Here is a 19,981-nt window from a genome sequence, read left to right as displayed (position 1 = left end):
ACGTTTTAAATTCCTCAATTTTTTTCTGTTGATGCAGCACGTCTCTAAAATAAAATTTTACGTTACGTGAAATTTTAAAAAAATCTTATTAGACCTACTTTGAATGACAAAACGAATTTATTTGATTACCAATATTTACTTTATAGGCTTTTATACTTTAATTTACTTTATAGACTTGATATGCTACAACCATATAAAACTTGCACGCGTTTTGCGCTGGCTTCCGCTTGTTCGCGTAGCACACTCATGTTTCTGAGAAAAGTGATTCTAAAGTGAATCTTTACTCACTGAAACAGTTTCACCACATTGTTGTTCTTGCTGTACATTCTTGTCATCTATACGTTTGATAAGAATAGTACATTTGTATGATTTATCAGTTTCCTTTGTGAAATACTTTGCGAATTCCATCTCGGCCAATTTGTGTAACAGTCTTGATAATTGTACAGATGAATTCTGGGTAGATTTGGGCACGCCTCAGAATTGTAGTGTGAGCGGTATCGGAGCGAAATTGGAGCGAGACAAAGCGACCGCTCCAGCCTTAATTAGAAAACCCGCTCCGCGCTCTGACCAAATTCCGCCCGCTCCGCTCCTTGCTCACGCTCCGCTCCGCTCCGCTCACATGCTCTGCCCCAGAACACAAAGGGCATATTCGTTTCAGCAATTATCCACGAACTACCAAGTATCATCAGAACAGTAAATATAAGCAAAACAAATCCATGGCACTCCTAAAAGTATATCTTTTGAGCTTATATTAGACTTGAAGTTTATATTATGTTTAAGATAGTGTTGTGTGTGTGTGTGTATTAGGTATATATTACATTGTGGGGACCAAATGTCCTCCACAAGGTGATAAAACCTATTTTTTTTTTTACATTGTGGGGACCATTTCTCAGATTTCAAAGATCCATGAATGCAGTCAAAAAAGTAAAAATGCCAAAAGCCTCATATTTTGTTTGGTTACTTAAGGTTAGGGATGGGTAGGGGTTAAGGTCATCATGCTAGGATTAGAGTTTTCTGCATAGAAATGAATGGAGAGTCCCCACAAAGAAAGTGTAGCGCTGGCTGGGGTCCACATATCCCGGCATGCTCACAGGCAATGTAAATAGTCACACAGGTATGCATGCGTTATTGGGTAAAGTAGTGCTTTCTCAGAATGATCAAGAAGTCATTTTATAGGCCAAAATTTCAGTATTTCTTCACTTCAATGGATCATCAATTAAGCAATGCCTTTCTATTTCAATTTCTTTCAGTTATCATAAAGTAATAAAAATTAAAAAATATAAAAGCGTGCATTGCTGCTTCAAGAAGTTACCAAATGGATGCAAAATCAAAGCTATTCATTCCCACCTTTTCACTCACCATTCCTTCACAATATTAAGCCATATATTTGTACTGCTTGCAAATTTTTATATTAGATGACATCCAAAATTTAGAAATTTCATTAGGCGCATGTAGTTTTTCCTCATAAGAAGGATATCAAGACTGTGTCAGCATTTACACATCAAATCATGACCTGAATTAAACATCAAATCATGACGATCTGAGTAGCCCAGAATGTCCTGAAAGCAAAACCATGAAGCATAACGTTACTGTTTGTGGTCACTTCGAAATGTCCTTCTTTTCCATGAAAACATTCATGAAATGAGTTTGAATAGGAAATACAGTGGTACCTCGGTTCTCGAACTCACTAGAACTCGAATTTCTTGAAAGTCAAACAAACCAGTTTGACCTGGAACTCGATCTGAATATCAGAAGTCAAACCGTGAACAATGATCTAATATAAATTGTACGCGCCAGGAAATGAGTCATACTACAATGCAATTCTTACTTGAATGCCTTCTTCACAGACTGGACGATTAACCAAATAAAGCAGCGCAACATTACAGTAACTAACAATAAATTAACCACTAACTTACGTGTACTATTAGAGCATTTATGTCATTTATTTAAACTTTATTTTACCAGGTAAATGAACTGAAAACCAGTTCTCACTGCTTTACGTGATATTCGGGAGAAATAGCAGATTACGCATCGGAACTGCCTGGAATACAAACGTCATGTGTGTAACTAAACTCTTCAGCCAATAAGGGCAAAGGTGTCGTCACGGAGGCGGTTCCAGTTTGTGCAGCCGGGTGAGAGGTCGCAATGCATCTAACCGTAATGCATTGTGTCAGGATCAGAATGCGTTGCTTTAAGCCAGCGCTGTAGCCAAGTCGAACGCACCCAATGACCAGACTGGGGAAACAAACTGAAACGTGGACTTAATACAGAGGACTAATGACAACAACCAGAAACAGCTGATCACATGGGGATCCCACACGTTAATGAGGGGGCGTGGCACACGAAAGGAGCGGACTATCGGGTCAGGACAGGGGTAATGTTGGGATAATATCTTTATCGTTTTGGAAGACATTAAGAAAAAAATGCTCTTCTTGTTTTATCCTGTTCATTTTGTGTTTAAATGCTAAAAAAAAAAAAAACATATTTAGGTGTAATTTTGGGGGGCCGGGAACCAATTAATTGGTTTTCCATTATTGCTTATGGGAAAAATTCGATCAGAACTCAAACTTTTTAGGATTCGATCCAGAGTCCGGAATGGATTAAGTTCGAGAATCAAGGTACCACTGTATAGTGGTCATACCACTGTATACCTATGTTTTGAATTTGAAAAAATCATATTTTATTTTTCCAATTAAGAAGGGTTCGGTGAACGCGCATATGAAACTGGTGGGGTCAGTACCTCCAACAACTAAATAAATGGAAAATAATAATTGATATACTTAGAAATAATCATTTTTGAAAATAATAATTGTGTTCTTCAAGCTTTACTTTCATTAAAGAGTCCTCCATTGGCAGCAGTTACAGCCTTGTAGAACTTGGGCATTCTAGGTGTCAGTTTGTTATGGTAACCTGATAGAGATTTCATCCTGTGCTTCCTGAAGCATCTCCCACAAGTTGGATTGGCTTGATGGGCACTTCTTATGTACCATTCGGTCAGGCTGCTCCCATAACAATGTCATCAAGCACTCCTCCAGCATCTTTTCATTTGATCTGCGCTCTTTGCTAACAAACACCTCAAATTTAGGCTTGTCTATCCATGGCACTTTTTCACAGTCTTCCTCTGCCTAATATCCGTGTTCATTTGCCCATCTCAGTCTTTTCTTTTTATTGGCCATTCTAAAATACCGCTTTTTCTTTGGAATTCTGCCTAGAAGGCCAGCATCTTCATTGTGGATGTTGAGACTGGACTTTTGCGGATACTGTTTAATGAATCTGCCAGTTGAAGATCTTCTTGCTTACTTGTACACCGGGGCCTCCCTCTCCTCTTTCTATTGTGGTTAGAGCTGGTTTGTACTGCTCTGTGAAGGGAGTAGTACACAGCATTGTACCAGGTCTTCAGTTTCCTGGCAATTTCTCGCATGCAATAGCCTTCATTTCTCAGAACAAGAATAGACTGTTGAGTTTCAGAAGAAAGTTATTTGTTTTTGACCATTTTGACCTTGTAATCGAACCCACAACTGGAGACTCAACTAATCCGAAGAAGGCCAGTTTTATTGCTTTTTTAATCAGCACAACAATTTTCTTCTGTGCATGTCTGAGTGAATGATGTGTCAGTGTGCCCTGTGATGGGTTAGCACCCCATCCTGGGTTGTTCCCTGCCTTGTGCCTGTAGCCTCCGGGATAGGCTCCAGACCCCCCATGACCCTGAATAGGATAAGCAGTTACAAAAAATAAATGGATGGAGTTCAGCATAAAGTATGTAAGCAACACCCCATTGTTGTTCTGTGACATGATCTTGGTTGCCCAGTGTTTGCTATCTGTTTCTGCCTATGTGACTGTTTAACTTCTCCCAGGAAGTAAGACATTCATGTCTTGGTGCAAACAGGACACAGGAGTGCAGATCCTCTTCCTCTCTCGTTCCAAATCCTGTTGCACACAAATGCCTTTAGAAACGGGCTGTAAGATGGACAAATCCTGGCTGCTTCCAGAACTCGCCCACAGTCTCTGGATTACAGCCGCGCTGCTGCTTTCTGTCCGAGGGCCAGACTCTGCTGAGTGAAGCGTCTTCCCATAGAAACTGTCTCCTGATTGGACATCTGCACGTCATGTGAAATGGGGAGACATGCATAGGGATTGGCAGCCTCAGTGCAAGTCCCTGCCCACATATTCCAGTGCTGTGCCTCAAGATGGCCTCCTCCAGATGGGGCCATATGAGAAAGCGATCAGCACCTGCACGGATGGTCCAGAATGCAGCAGGCAGACCACCAGTGGGCCTCGTGACATGGAGGTGTTTGGCTAGGTGATGATGGGCCCCCAGGGTGAGGTCTGGCCTCTGGGCCCTGATGTGTCACAGTGTAATATCACGTTTTGTATACAGACGCACTGAAGTCTTCTGTCCAGTCGTGCCGCTGTGCATCTGCGGGGGTGGCGCATTATCTGCACGTCCATCTGTCCTTGGTGCCCATGCCTCTGTCTGATTCATGTGACAGGTCTGGAAACTCGTCAAAGCTGAAATGCTTCAGTTATACACCAACGTTAGTGTGTGAAAGTGCAATATATCAGTATATATCCAGATAACACACACTGTGATCATAGACCAAGGGAAGTCAGTGGTTACCCTTTCATAGTGCTCTGTTTAGAGTCTTAATGTTTCTGTGTGTCTGTCTTTGTGTCTCTTGTCTATCTGTCTGTTTGTGTACATCTGCGTTTGTGTCTCCGTGTCTGTGTGTTCTGGAACTTGGGCTATTCAGGAAATTGGGCTGTTTTTCTTGAGCATGCTGGGAGTTCCCGAGGCCACACTGTGTCATCAAGGCCACTCTCCTTTAAGAGCATAGTAGCCTTTGTTTTTCCGCTTAACATGTTTCCTTTTGGCCCAGGTTGCTGTCGCGCTGAACACTTTCGTCACTTAGCAGTGGAGTCTGAGCAGCCCACTGTATAGCGCAGTGGTTCTTAACCTGGGTTCGATCGAACCCCAGGGGTTCGGTGAGTCAGTCTCGCGGGTTCGGCGGAGGTCAAAACACACACCCGACTCATATGATTCGTGATGACACGCCCCGCTTGTCCATCATTGGCTGCAGGTGATCAAGCAACATCGCTTGGCCTATCTGTGCTGCGGGGAATTTGGTGCGCACAGTAGTCGAATTGTAACTGTCGTGATGGTACGTCATACCACTGTATACCTATGTTTTGAATTTGAAAAAATCATATTTTATTTTTCCAATTAAGAAGGGTTCGGTGAACGCGCATATGAAACTGGTGGGGTCAGTACCTCCAACAAGGTTAAGAACCACTGGTATAGCGTCTTCCACCTCCTGCGGCCGCTTGGCTTGTGTCCTTCCCAGAAAAGCATGATCCCTTCACACCTAGAGTCACTGGCACATTAACTCTCCTTGAGCAAAGGTGGCGCTGGTGTATCTCTCTGCTTGCAGGGGTGTGTTTGCGGGGGTGTTTCTCTCCATCCACCTGTCCTTCTTCTAGCTTCATTGTTAAAGTGTTGTAGATGTTCCGGTTCAGAGCCGTGCGTATGGCTGCCCCCTTATGGCCGTAGCTGGAGCAGTCCTGGGGGGGTCACGCCCAGCGGACAAAAAGCAGGAATGCAGCAGCTGGGCTGGGAGGAGGTGAAAAGGAGCCACATTACAGTGAGAAATGGGACACTTCCTGCACACGGAGCTCTAGGGGAGCCGGCCGGAATATGGCCAGGAATTGAAATAGCCAAAGCAAAGTTCCCATAACCGTACAGGTCCCCCCCACTCCGCTTTCCTGACCGGGAAGCAAGGGACCCAGTGTGGGGGCATGGCAGATGTTTGGTGAAAAGATTCCAGCAGCCTGACCGTAAATGGCAGTGAAGCATATGCGCTCAGATTCTAGTGCCCCCTACTGTCAGCAGAGAGTCCTGTAGAGAGATTCCTCCGAGTTTGTCCGGTGGGGGGGAGGGGTGGCTGCTGGAGCAGGAGCTGTCTCCCAGCATACTTCCTGTCTGCACCCAGTTGGAGATGCCAGCTCGCTAAGCGTCCGCACCGCAGTCCATAAGGGGATTTTTCCGCTGCACCAAGTACCTTACTTTTGGTATATGGTCCTTTTGGTACTTTTCCTTTTCCATTGACGCCCGGTTGAGCATCAGTACTAAAAGTGCCAAACCAGGTGGGGTACTGTTTTGGTACTTCGCTACTTTGGGGTGGCACTTGACACACTTTCTTTGTCAATTGGTTATCTTGGCTCTGAAACACAATACAAACACCACCCTGAAAACAGTTGTGAATTCAGAAAACACTGAAAACACAAAAAAAAAATTGCAGTCTCGTTGGAAGAACGGATACAACAAAAAGATCAGGATGGCATGACAAGAAATGTAAAAAGGATTTTGTGTAAAATACCAGGACAGCAAACTAGTCAGGGTTTTTTTCTATGAAAGATTAAAAATGTTTTAAACTTGAACTCCCTGCACTATAATGTTCGTACAGAATTGAAAGTAAGAAAAAGCCTGATCTTAATCTAGCTGACTAGTGATGTAAGAATTATATGTGCATAACATGCGATGTTGATATTAATAATATTACCCTGCGCTTATTATTATTTGAAAGAGTATAGTACACTTCAGTTTTATTTGGAGGCTTGTAACCTATGGACTTTCTATTTTAAGACCAATAAAAAAAGAAAAAGGTCAATGTCATGTTATCTGGTGAACTTAAACATAGTGGAAAATTATATAAGTAACTGACATTTGTTTTGTTATTTAAAACTGTTGTGCATAACATGCAATGTTGGTATGAATATCACGCATCGTCCAGCCCTATAATATACTACAGCTATTTTTTAAATTCAGTACAAAATGCCTTGCCTTGCATTGTGATGTCATTCGACATCGGTACCAGTTTTTATGCCAGTGGAAAACCAGCACCTTAAAGTACTGCAGTATTGGTACTTTCTTTAAGTACCAAAAGTACGGTACTTGGTGCGGTGGAAAAGCGTCCTAAGATCCATGCCCTGCTGGGCTCTCGCCAAGCCTACCTCTCACTGGCGGAGCCCTGAACGACTCTGAGGGCTGTCGGGGCGGGGCGGCACGTGAGATCTGCGAGTGCTGCTGCCATGGAAATCATGAGCAAAGCGGAGGTTGGTGTGACAGCAGGTCTGTCCTCAGGTCATTTTGGCCTAGGGTGGGTGAGAGCCATCGAAACGCACCACCAGCTGCGGCCTCTTCTCTTGCTGCAATGTGCTGGGTGTGTCCTCATCCTGCTGGGGGGGGACGGGTGCTTGTCAGCCATCAAACAAAACGTGGTTGACGGAAACTAGTTTATTTTTAAATGTGTCGAGCACATGTGTGTCTCTTTCAGCCAAGTGAGGCGCTGATCCCTGACAGTACGTGTCTGGGTGGTACCTGTCTGAATGTGCATGACATCTGCATGTGTTTGCAGACGCATGTATCACTGGGCTGCGTGCATGTGAATGCCCTCTGCATGTGGTTGCATGCAGGCTGTGTGTGTTTGGGCACTGGCTGGGTGTGTTTGGGCACCGGCTGCGTGTGTCTGGGTGCCGGCTGTGTGTGTCTGCATGCCATCTGCGTGTGTTTGCGCAGCCTAACCTCAGCTCACTCACTGACAGGAACAGGAAGTGGATGCGGCAGCTGGGTGGGCATGGCTGCATCTAGGGGCCCGTCCTTCCTGTCAGATGGCCCTGCTCCTCTAGCTGTCATCACGCTGCTTTGCTTACTGAGTGCCAGCTCCCCCAGGGTCCGATGCACAGCTGAATTGCCCCATGCCAGTGCTGGGAGGGAGGCGGACGGGTCTGGAAGGCACCGACTTTGCAGGTTAGGTAGGGTTTCCCTGGGATTGAACACTCTGCTCCCTCTGTAGGAGATCAAGAAGGAGGTCAAGAAGGAGGTCAGCAGCGGAGCTAAGAAGGCAGAGCTCCCCAACGGCACCCCCAGCCCGGGGTCTGAGCCCAGCATGCGGGCCGTCAAGAAAGGTACGGACATGCCCCGGGGGAGGAGGTGGTCTGCAGCTGGCCTGGCTGAGGCAGCTGCCTCTGTCTGCCGATGAGATTTAGCTGATGATTATGTGTTGCCATGGAAAGGACTCTGCTGAGTAGCTGGTGCAGGGCGGCATCTAGTGGCGAATGGGTGTAGTAGCAGGACACATAACTCATGTTTTGGTACAAAACTTAATTTTAGGTTTATTGTTCGGTGCAATTTTGGTACAGCAGGAGAAACAGAATTTGTTTTGAGATTATTTATTACTAAAACTGCAAATGAACACAATTAGAAATTATTATATACCAAACAAAAGGCAATGTGTCTAAAAGATAAACCTAAAAGATTATAAGGAACTACAGCCTGTATGCATATCTGTAGCACTAAACACTAGGGTTATGACAAATCTCAAATTTATTAGCCTGGGGTTGTAATTGATGAAATTTTACCTAAAACTCACAAAAATGACTTTGGTTTTGCCATAACATGAAAAAACCTCCCGCACATTGAAACACCTAGCGGCTCAAACATGTAAGTTTTACATACAATACACATGAGGAATACATGGAAATGAGTACATATAGCATTTTTAGTGTTTTTAATAGTGTTTCAGATTTGTGTATTAGTGTTCATAAATTTACTGTTAAGATATTTGTCAGTTTTGCAAGTAGAATGAACCTCCTCCGTCAACTTTACAGCTCTCTCCGCTACTATGTTGGAGCGAGGCACATCAAGCACTGATGGTTCATTTTTCCAGTGAGTAGAGAAGCATTTTACAGCTTTGGGACACTGAATATTGGATATTGCTGACAGCAGGTCTTCATAATCCATCTGAGTAGTGTTGGTTAGAAAACCAGACCCGCGACCATGTAGTTGCAATGAAATCACAAGTTACCCTCAGCTGTTCTCCCCAATTTGGAAGAAGGAAAAATGCAATAAGTGCAAAAATTACTGCAAAGAAAGCAAAATTGTATGAATGATGTGATTTGAACAACTATATAGTATACATTTACAGTTTTAAACCTCAAATCTGTTTGGTCAAGTTCCTGCTTGTTGCAAGGTCTAAAGCAGGCTGACTGCAATGGACGGCACATACAGTCCTTTTAAAATTCAACAATTTAATAAGACAAAACAGCAATAGCAATTACCTTACAAATAATAATATGCAGTGCAATGATAATTGAACTACTTACAGCCTTTGGCCAATTAAATGTGAAAGTCCACTTTTCACAAATCCGGTTTGTTCCAAACGTTATCCAGGTAAAATTGAATGTCTACTGGAACAATTCTAGAAGTTCCGGAATTTTCCATGGATCCACATTTCTAGACAGTTTTGTACTCTCAATGGAGCCACAATCTTCTTAGATTGGTAGTCTCTCTGACTACCCACACATGATTAGGAAATGCCAGATGGGGTGTTAGGTGCGGGAGGTTTTTCCATGATCCAATAAAATTAACTTCAAAAAAGTGATCTATGGGTAAAAGTTCATCAAATGCAACATCAGGAAAATTCAAGCTTTGGAAAAAAATTTGTAGTCATAACCCTACTAAACACTCATATAGCCTATAGTTATTTTTCAGCCCAGTTTGAATTTACTGGTAAAAATTGGGGAGACTGACTTTCCGAGGCGGTTTGCCTTGCTCTGGTAGTAAATACATTCACTTGATGTCACCTCAAATGAGTTGGCATGTTTGCTTGTGTTTTCAGTAGCATGTCTGAGCTCAGTATAACAGTATTAAGTACTCCCTCTTCAATGCTAGAATGTTCTCAAAGTGCCAATTATGACTCACTGTAACCAGCATTAGCCGTAACTCTCAGAAACAATTAACATAATGTTTCCGTGTTGAAGAGCTACTTGTGAATTTAGGTTCCGCCCGTGTCAGTAAATGTATTCATTCATTTCTTTGTGCATACTGAACTGAAAATCATGCACAGGAACTGACATTTGTATTGCACAATGCTTTTCTCTGTTATTTTTAGTGTACATTTTTAATAGAATAATGTTATTATTAATTTTTAATTTTTATGCTTATATTTTGGTTACTTTAATGCCAGATATGAGAGATTTTACAGTTTGGTGGTTTTCAAAAATCCTTCTGGCTCTCCATGAAAGACATGAAGTGTCTGTGGAAGGCTTAGGGTCAGCCAGCAGGTGGCATAACAGGGGCCTCATAGTGAGAGGATTCCTCTGATTTAAACCAGCAATTTTCCAGGTCATTGGCACTGATCCCTAACCTGCTGATGTGACATGCCCCCCCCCCCATAATACACACTCTGTTATTGTTAAATGGGGGGGCATTTACCCTCATTATGACCATGACAATATCTTGACCTGCCAACCCGCCGTCTCACCCGTCGGCCCCGTGGCCAGCAGGAGACGCCATCCGCAGGAGGAGATGTAAGGTGGCCTTCAGCTACGCCCCTCAGAATGAGGACGAGCTGGAGCTGAAGATCGGGGATGTCATCGAGATTCTGGCCGAGGTGAGTTAGCTGGCTACTTGGTCACCCATGAAGGCCATGTGTGCTATAATACGAGTGTGGTTTCGCTAGATCAGGGGTGCCCAAAGTGGGGCCCGCGGGCCAAGGTTGGCCCGCCGTACTATTTAGATTGGCCCGCCAATGAATATCTAAAATTTTAAATTATACTGTACTAAAATTTGTTTCAAAAATTCTTAAAGCAAGAATCCCAATGTAGCTATCAGTGCGTTTACTTTTTAGTGTACGTTGGCCTAACTAATATACAGTCGAACCCGGTTATGTCGCCGGACTAGGGGGTTCCCAAAAAGCGTCGAGATAACCGATGATCGAGATAACCGAAAACCAATATGGCGGCAATATACTGTATTAAGATATATATGCTTGAAATGTATTTATGTGCGTTAATAAATTAGAATGTACATGCACGGGTTTTTGGCGTTGCCGTGATTTGTTTGATGACGCGATCGGCATGCTATAAAAATGCACATACATGTCGGCTAACAACAAAAGGCATATGTGCACCAACTAAAAGCGGAGATTTACCAGTATACAATAAAAACCACCGTCGATTCTCGATACAAACCTTTAATTATATTATCCAACACTGCAAACACAAAGATCGCTCACAAAATCACAAAAAAACCTGCGGGGTGTAATTCGTTGTTACAAAAAGCAAATCTGCAGTGTCAAAATTACATTCACAAGTCATTTCGCTCTGACAGCTCTGAAATGTATCGTAAACGCAGTTAATATGGTTTCTTTACAAAGTCTAAAATGCTTAGTTGCTTTTTGCCTTTAACAGTCTGCTTGAAAACAAATGCTTCGATATTATTTATGCTGTCTAAAACAGTCCATCCCCTACAAAAGAACCATACTTTCAAATTTTTTGTAGCATTTCTATCACCTCACCGGCAGAGGGAATTGGTTCCAAATCTTCGTCCGCATCTTCTTCATCTTCGTTGTCATTGCCGCATGCAGATATGCTTGGCTTTGATTTTGATGGGGATTTACCTAGATCGCGTTTCACCTGCGTTGTTCAGCGAATTACCATGCGAATGCGATTTGAATACGCGCTGTTTAGCACTTGTGATACATTTTAAAAAGCCGGCGATTAGTTACGGGGATCGAGATAACCGATGTTAAGTGGCGATTTTGGCCCTCTTTCGTGCTCGAGATATTAGGGTTCGGCGACATAAAAGAATCGACATAACCGATGAGAAATGCTATTGCAATAAGGGAATTTGGCGGTTCCACTTCAAAAACGTCGACTTAATAGGGTTGGCGGGTTAGCTGAGGTCGAGATAAGTGGGTTCGACTGTATATTATACAGTCCTCACTCATGGTGCTTTGATTACATTTGAAATATCTAAGACTAAAATTGAAATACAAGCAACTATAAGGGTAATGTAGAGTATATCTGTGCACATATGTACATTTCCACACTTCATAAATAGTCATATTTTAACAATTTACAAAAAGTCCCATGAGTCTTTGCTTATATTGTTGCTACTGTTGTTGTGTTGCTGTTGGACATGCACTCTTTGACATTTTGCACTACATGTGATTACAAAAGTTTAGACATGCTCTAAATGCCTATATATGACTTATTTGTCATATTTTGTTTAATGTTATTTACACAGAAAGGAAGGTTAGATAACTGTTTGATAAATAAAAGTAGCCTACTTTACTTTACTATTAGTGTTTGTATTTTGTGTAAAATATTACATTTGGCCCGCGGTCCTCCGATAGATTTTCATTTTGGCCCAATAAGGGAAAATGTTTGGGCACCCCTGCGCTAGATAGTAGGTAGGGACGGTGGGAATCTCGTTCATCCATCTATGCTCGTCACTAATTAGATGACGAGGCATTTGGCTACATTAAGAGAGTCATAGTTACTCCGGCCGTTTACCCGCGCTTCATTGAATTTCTTGACTTTGACATTCAGAGCACTGGGCAGAAATCACATCGCGTCAACACCCGCTGCGGGCCATCGCGATGCTTTGTTTTAATTAACAAACTGTGTGGGAGATGTGCATGTTAATAAGAGGGCGTGGCCACGTGACTGTTTGGGAGGGGCACATGTTAATAAGAGGGCGTGACCACATGACTGTTTGGGAGGGGCACATGTTAATAAGAGGGCGTGGCCACTTGACTGTTTGGGAGGGGCACATATTAGTAAGAGGGTGTGGCCACGTGACTGTTTGGGAGGGGCACATGTTAATAAGAGGGCGTGGCCACGTGACTGTTTGGGAGGGGCACATGTTAATAAGAGGGCGTGACCACATGACTGTTTGGGAGGGGCACATGTTAATAAGAGGGCGTGGCCACTTGACTGTTTGGGAGGGGCACATATTAGTAAGAGGGTGTGGCCACGTGACTGTTTGGGAGGGGCACATGTTAATAAGAGGGTGTGGCCACGTGACTGTTTGGGAGGGGCATATGTTAATAAGAGGGTGTGGCCACATGACTGTTTGGGAGGGGCACATGTTAATAAGAGGGTGTGGCCACGTGACTGTTTGACCGCAGGTGGAGGAGGGCTGGTGGGAAGGCACTCTCCATGGAAAGGTTGGCATGTTCCCCTCTAACTTCACCAAGCTGTTGCTGGATGAGGCTGAGGACCCGCCCACTCCCCAGGAGGACAGCCGCAGTGGCCGCACCAGTGAGTCCCACTGCTCTCATGTGTGGGTCTGTTCCCCTGCTAACGCCTTACATAAGAGACTAAGGCAGATATGGGGAGCAACCAACTGTGCAATGGCGGCACCGTGGTAACTCTCTTTGAACCTGGCAGGCATGAAGGACAGCACAGGCTCGGAGAGCGATGGCGGAGACTCAGGCAGCGTGCGCTCCGACACGGGCAGTGTGGCGTCCGGCAGTGGTGGGATCCAGCCCAAGAAGGTCCGTGGTGTTGGCTTTGGGGACATCTTCAAAGACCAGGCCATCAAGCTGCGGCCGCGCTCCATGGATGCTGACGCCGAATTGGAGAAGGTCAGCAGCCCTCCATGCTCTCACTGCAACCCAGTGTCCTGCTGTGACTGAGAGTCATGGAGAGTGACAGAGTGATGGTGGTGAGAAGGAGAGTGAAAGGGAGTGATAGAAAATCATTGTGAGGAGTGACAGGGTGTGACAGAGTGATGGGGAGTGATAGAGAGTAATAGAGCGGTGAGGTGCGACAGTGACAAGGTGTGATGAGGAGTGACAGAGAGTGACAAGTGATGGAGAGTGGCTGAGAATGACGCTGAGTGACGGAGAGTGACAGCGTGATGGGCTGTGTGCCGTGACAACAGCCGCCAGTCTCTCTTGTCCCCACCGGATTTACATTGAGATGTAAAGATGCTGCATTTGCATGGCGGGGCGAGCCGAGTCTGCTGGAGGAATGGGAGTAAGAAACATCTCTCCGTCTATCTGTCTCTCTATCTTTTTATCTCTGTCTATCTCTCTGTTTCTCTATACCCTGATCTTTCTGGCTCTCTGTATCTGCCGTATATTTTTACGCATTTTACTGCTGTAGACACTGCTCCCGTGTCTCTGCTCTCTGTTGCTGCTGCTTCAGCTCCCCTCCCTGCTTCCGGATCTCTGATAAATACGCTGCCTGCGTTCCTGTGTTCGGCTTAAAGGTGTTTAGGGGCCCAGGAGGCTCAGCAGGTTGTGGCGTTGGGATGTTTTACATGTGGGTTCTGTGTGTCGCCTCCTCGCTGCGTGTCCCTGGTATGTGCCTGGGCTGCTGACCGTGTGCCACTTTTGGATCTTTATGTGTGTCTGGCTGTCCCCCTGCCCACAGCAGGCTGTGAAGAAAGCCCCTCCCCCCGCAGGCGGCCAGGACGCTGTGAAGTCTGATCCTGATGCCAAGGCTAAAGGTTAGCAGCCTTACGTCGTCACACTGGGGGCTATGCTGGGGTGGGTTTGGGGGTGCGGTGCTGGGTCGGGGGGATGCTGGACTGTGTTTTGATTGGACGGCTGTGTTTTGGGGCCTGGCTTGGTGATTTTGAGCCGCTCTGATCTCCTCTCCGCAGCAAAGGAGTTCTGCAAAGTGCTGTTTCCATACGAGGCACAGAACGAAGACGAGTTGTCCATCAAGGAGGGCGACATTGTAGTAATTATCACCAAGGTGAGTGTCAGGTCAAGTCTCGGGGCTGTGCCCTGTGACCCTTGACCCCTGATCTGTGACCCCTGACCCCGCAGGAGTGTGCGGACACCGGCTGGTGGCTTGGCGAGCTGAATGGCAAACAAGGCGTGTTCCCAGACAACTTTGTCAAGCTCTTAGTCCCTGAGGTGGAGAAGGAGGTAGGCTGCCCCAGCACCAGGTCTCAGCAGCTCTCTGTCACCCCCTGGAGGCTTCCTGAAGATTAACCTTTCCCTGTCTTCACAGAGGCCTAAGAAACCGCCCCCTCCAGCTGCCCCCTCAGCCAAACAGAATGCAGGTAATGGCCTTTTCCATGCTCTTCTTCCTCCAACATCTCGCTCTCTGTCGTGTCTCTCTCGCTTCCCTGTCAGTGTTGTTCCCAGGTGTCTTGATCATAAGTGTGTCACCTGACCTTTCCTGCGGGAATCAGCCCTGGTGTGTCAGGTGCATACTCGTGTGTCTGCCGTGTGTGTGAGTCAGGGCACTCCAATGCCGGTTGCCCACGTGCCCTGAGGCTGCTAGGAATGGGCGCCAAGGCTGCCACGCTGAAGCCAGTGTTGAACTTTCACCCCTCTGTGTCCTCAGAGAGGAAGCCAGACAGCAAACCGGATGGCAAAACAGACATGAAGAAGGTCCCCCCCGAGCGGCCCGAGTGCCTGCCCCAGCGGGGGGAGGACAGAGGTAGGCATTGGCCCGCTCTGCCCTGCTCTGTCCCTCTTCAGGTGGTGCAGACCCCAGTGACACACTCCCTTCCTGTATGCATATGCCAGGTGACGAGGTGAAGGTGGTGGAAATCCCAAAGCCGGCCCTCCCTGGGATCCCCCCGAAGAAGCCCCTGCCCCCCAAGGCCACCAACTCGCTGGGACGTCCCCCCCCCGTCTCCTCTGTGCCGAGGAGGCCAGAGCGACCCGAGAGGCCAGCTGTGCCCAGCGCCCAGTGAGAGAGCGAGAGTGGGACAAACAGACAGTCAGAGAGAGAGAGTCACAGACAGAGAGACACTCAGAGAGAGTCACAGACAGACAGAGAGACACTCAGAGAGAGTCACAGACAGAGAGTGAGACAGAGCATCATAGACCTAAAGAGACAAAGATACAGAGAGAGACAGAGGGCACTTTTCCAACTTACCAGGTACCGTACTTTTGGTATTTCAAGCAGTTCGTTTTCGAGTGACAAAAAAACTGGTATCAGCGCCGAATGACATCACAACGTGAGGCAGGGTATTTTGTACCAAAATCAAAAAATGGCTGTAGTATATTACAGGGCTGGATGATATGCGATATTAATACCAACATCGCATGTCATGCACATGCAGTTCTGACATCATAAGGACTCCATAAGCTCGTTTGAGATCAGGCTTTTTCATACTTTCATAGAGTATGGACATTATAGTGCAGGGGGGTTACGTTTCTCTAACATTTTTACTTTTTCAGCAGAAACAAAACTTAGCAAGCATTGCAATTTTAATGATTGTTCCTTATCAACATTATCTAGTATATGTTTAAAAATTCAGTGTAAAGTTTACTGCCGCTGCTTTTGCATGAGCTCTGCATGTGCTTTCTGAACCATTCATGATAATTTTCATTCTTGCAGTTTAAATTACTCACATGGGTTTGAGAGAATTTTATTTTTATCCCCTTGTCAGTATCCCAGTTTTTATTACAACAAAATCACATGCCGATATTTGATTTTTTTTCAATATCATGCAGCTTTATTACAGTACTTTGAAAAAGTATTCATACCCCTTAAACATTTTGTCACATTACAACCACAAACTTAGATGTATAAATAAATAAATGTATTTTATTGGGATTTTATGTGATAGACCAACACAAAGTAGCACATATTTTTAAAGTGGACAGAAAATATTATATAAATGGAGTCCACCTGTGTGTAATTTATTTTCAGTATAAATATAACCATTCTGTGAAGGACTAAATTTATTGACAATTTCATAATACAGTACAGCAGTTTCAAACGCATTTCAAATTACAGTACTGTACAAATTAAATTACTGAACTGTGTATAATTCAAATACACTATAATACAGTACAGTACTGTACATAAATATTCAATTCAGTTTTATTAATACAGCGCATTTTCACAACGTAACATTGTCTCAAAGCGCTTATTGTAGTTTCGCTTCTGCATCTCAGTGACTCTTTTTCTGGCAATTTATCATAAGCTTTGAGGAGTCTATATTTGTCATTGAGAGAAAATGCCTTTCTTTTACCCGTCATGTTTTCTATGCATACAACATTAGCCTCAGGTAGCTAGCCAGAAGCAGACGGGTTACCGCAAGACAAAGCTAGGCAATCACATGAAGTAAAAAAAAAGAAGAATTAGTGTAGTCTTGATTTTTTCTATATGTTCTCATGTTTAAAAAGACCCAAAATGAACACTGTAAGCGGCGGACTACTTGATTACTATAAGCAAAGTACAGTGATACCTCAGTTCTCAAACTCATTATAACTCGAATTTCTTAAGTCGAACCATCCAGTTCGAAAAAAAATTACCTAGAACTCGATCTGAATCTCAGAAGTCAAACCGTGAACGCAGACCTAAGATAACTTTTATGCGCGAGGAAATGAGTCTCTCAGTGGAAACAAAGGGTAATGCTTCAGTCTCAGCCTCGCATTCGCTGTGATAGCATCTTACTTGTTTACACTAGCTGAATACATACATTTAGACAGTAAAAATACATTTAGACAATGATAGACAGTAACAGTAATTATTATATAATACATTTTAAAATAGATTTCTTATTAATTATTTGAATATTAATAATAAACCATTTAATTATAATAATATTGTTGTGCCCAGCGGGACAGAAAGGAGACAAATGTGCAGACGTCAGGGTATCGGGGAATACAGGGTTTAATTACAGGTAAGGCAGGCAAAATGCAGACAGATAATACAATGACCGGACTGGGGAAACAAACTGAAACGCGGACTAAATACAGAGGACTAATGACAACAATGATCACATGGGGATTCCACACGGGGTTAACGAGGGGGCGTGGCACACGGAAGGAGCAGAGGATCGGGGCAGGACACATTATTTGTATACATTTATTTTCTTACTTTTAAAATTACTGTTTTTATAAATGTGCTTAGATGTGTTCAGTACAGTATATGCTCTTCTTGTTTTATCCGGTTCTTTTTGTGTTTAAATGCTAAAAAAAAAAAACATATTTCGGTGTAATTTTTGGGGGCCGGGAACCAATTAATTGGTTTTCCATTATTTCTTATGGGGAAAATTCGATCTGAACTTGAACTTTTTAGGATTCAATCCGGAGTTCTGAACGGATTAAGTTTGAGTTCTGAGGTACCACTGTATTTAAATGGTATTTGTACAGGAATGATCCTATGCCGAGCTTGTTGATCCATATAAGCAGTTGATCAGTATAACTGTGATCACTATAAGCCATTTCCACTGTGCTTTTTATTTCTTGTCATGCCATCCAGATCTGCTTCCGGTTCTCACACCCAGATCACAAATAAAGCTTGGGTCTTGTCCATGCATTATTATTACTTCTTTTTTTAAAAATTTATTTAGTTTATTGTTGTTTTCTGAGTTTGTAATTTTTTTCAAGACAGCAGTATTATTGTGCTTAGACTGGGACCTGGTGCAGTGGAAAAGTGTCCAGAGAGTCACAGGGCCCTTTTCCACCGCACCAAGTATTGTACTTTTGGTACTTTCCCTTTTCCATTAACTTCCAGTCAAGTTCCAGTACCTAAAGTTCCAAACCAACTGAGGTACTTTTTTGCTACTTCAGTACATTGGGGTGGGACTTGAAAGCACTTTCTTTGCCGATTGGTTATGCAAATAGCCTTTCTCTGAAACAATAAAATTGCAATCTTGAAAAAAGTTACCAACTCAAAAAACAACGATAAACTAAAAAAAGTCCCAGCATGGTATTGGAAAATTTCTAAATATAATAATATTATTTTGTTGTAAATATTGGGGTATTTATAAAGCAAAAAGGATTTTAACATGAATCCTTAATCCATAAGTCTAGGAGTGATTTCAACAGCCACAATAATATGATTATGATTGTCTCGGAGAACGTATGCGGCACCCATGCAAAAGCAGTGGCGGTAAACTTTAAACTGATTTTTAAACATATATTGGATCATTTATAAAATGAATAATCATTATAATTGCAAAGGTAGCTAAGGTTTTTTCCTATAAGATTGTAAAAATGTTTTAGCAGTATGAAGGTATGAAAAAACCTGATCTTAAACATGCAATCTTAGTTTTAATATTGCACATTGTCCAGTCCTGTCATATACTACAGCCATTTTTCAAATTCAGTACAAAATACCCTGCCTTGCATTGTGATGTCATTTTGCGCCGGTACCAGTTTTTACATTAGTGGAAAAAGCAACGCCTTGAAGTACCATACTTCTGGTACTTTCTCAAAGTACCTAAAGTACAGTATCTGGTGTGGTGGAAAAGCACCCACAGATTGTGGGGGGTGTGAAAGACATACACAGAGTCACAGACACAGTCAGTCAGACATAGTCATAGACAGAGTCACAGACATACAGTTAGACACACGTATGAAAACACATCTGAACACATTACATTACATGCCCACACTGTGGTCTCATGCATACTCTACACCCTGCCTGATCTCTGACCTCCCCTGCAGAAGCGACAGCTCCAAATCAGAGGGCGGGACCCCAGCATCAGATCGGGGGTCCTCAGAGAGGTCTACTGACATAGGTGAGCTGTCTGTGGGCTGCCTGACATTTCTGGGGCTAACACACTGTGGGGGTGGGGGTGTTGTCAGGATGTGTTGCGCACTCATCATGCTTTACAGATCAATTCACAAAAACAAAAAAGATGCCTGTTTCTCTCTCTCCCACTCTCTGTTCTCCCACCCTGTCCCTGGTTCAAACTGGTACCGTGGTCACACCCTGAAGATGTGGAAGACCTTGACTCCATAGTGTCATCCACGGAGCGGCTGAACCACCCGACCGCGTCTCGACCGCGCATGATAGACCGTCGTCCGCGCTCACAGATCTTCACCTCTGTGAGTAGGCCTGACCAGTAGGGGGCACTGTAATTCAGTCCAGGGTTGTTGTCATTCATGAAAACTAATGAAGTGACGAAAACAAAATAGGAAAAAATATTTTCATTAACAGAAATAAAACAAGGCTTCACAAAAAAATAACTACACTACCGTTCAGTAGTTTGGGGTCACTTCGAAATGTCCTTGTTTTCCAAGCAAACATTCATGAAATGAGTTTGAATAGGAAATATAGCTGAATAAAAAGGAAATAGTCATTGACAAAGTTAGAAATAAACATTTTTGAAAAAATGAAATTATTAAAACATTCTTGAAATAATGAAATAATAATTAAAATAGAGCATGGCATGGTGTTGCAAAATGGAGTGATATCCTTTTTC

At 43.7% G+C, this 19,981-nt stretch overlaps 1 protein-coding gene across 6 annotated transcripts in view; it reads left to right on the top strand.

Moving 5' to 3' along the window:
• Positions 1-19,981, top strand: part of sh3kbp1 (SH3-domain kinase binding protein 1) — a 55,206-nt gene that overhangs the window by 18,519 nt on the left and 16,706 nt on the right. For 2 of the 6 annotated variants that reach the window (XM_023798324.2, XM_023798327.2), the window contains 12 exons: positions 7,851-7,962; positions 10,342-10,448; positions 12,972-13,104; positions 13,234-13,430; positions 14,224-14,299; positions 14,456-14,550; positions 14,625-14,726; positions 14,812-14,863; positions 15,151-15,246; positions 15,336-15,501; positions 19,221-19,294; positions 19,495-19,604. In XM_023798324.2, coding sequence (XP_023654092.2) covers positions 7,851-7,962; positions 10,342-10,448; positions 12,972-13,104; positions 13,234-13,430; positions 14,224-14,299; positions 14,456-14,550; positions 14,625-14,726; positions 14,812-14,863; positions 15,151-15,246; positions 15,336-15,501; positions 19,221-19,294; positions 19,495-19,604 — 1,320 coding nt within the window. Of the gene's footprint in view, positions 1-7,850; positions 7,963-10,338; positions 10,449-12,971; positions 13,105-13,233; positions 13,431-14,223; positions 14,300-14,455; positions 14,551-14,624; positions 14,727-14,811; positions 14,864-15,150; positions 15,247-15,335; positions 15,502-19,220; positions 19,295-19,494; positions 19,605-19,981 lie in introns of all 6 variants that reach the window. The other 4 variants (XM_023798323.2, XM_023798326.2, XM_072711430.1 and 1 more) reach the window with 3 other exon arrangements.

This window comes from Paramormyrops kingsleyae, chromosome 4 (genome assembly GCF_048594095.1).
Source record: "Paramormyrops kingsleyae isolate MSU_618 chromosome 4, PKINGS_0.4, whole genome shotgun sequence".
Classification (NCBI taxonomy): Eukaryota; Metazoa; Chordata; class Actinopteri; order Osteoglossiformes; family Mormyridae; genus Paramormyrops; species Paramormyrops kingsleyae.
Note: the sequence above shows the minus strand (reverse complement) of the source record. Positions and strands in the feature narration are given on the sequence as shown.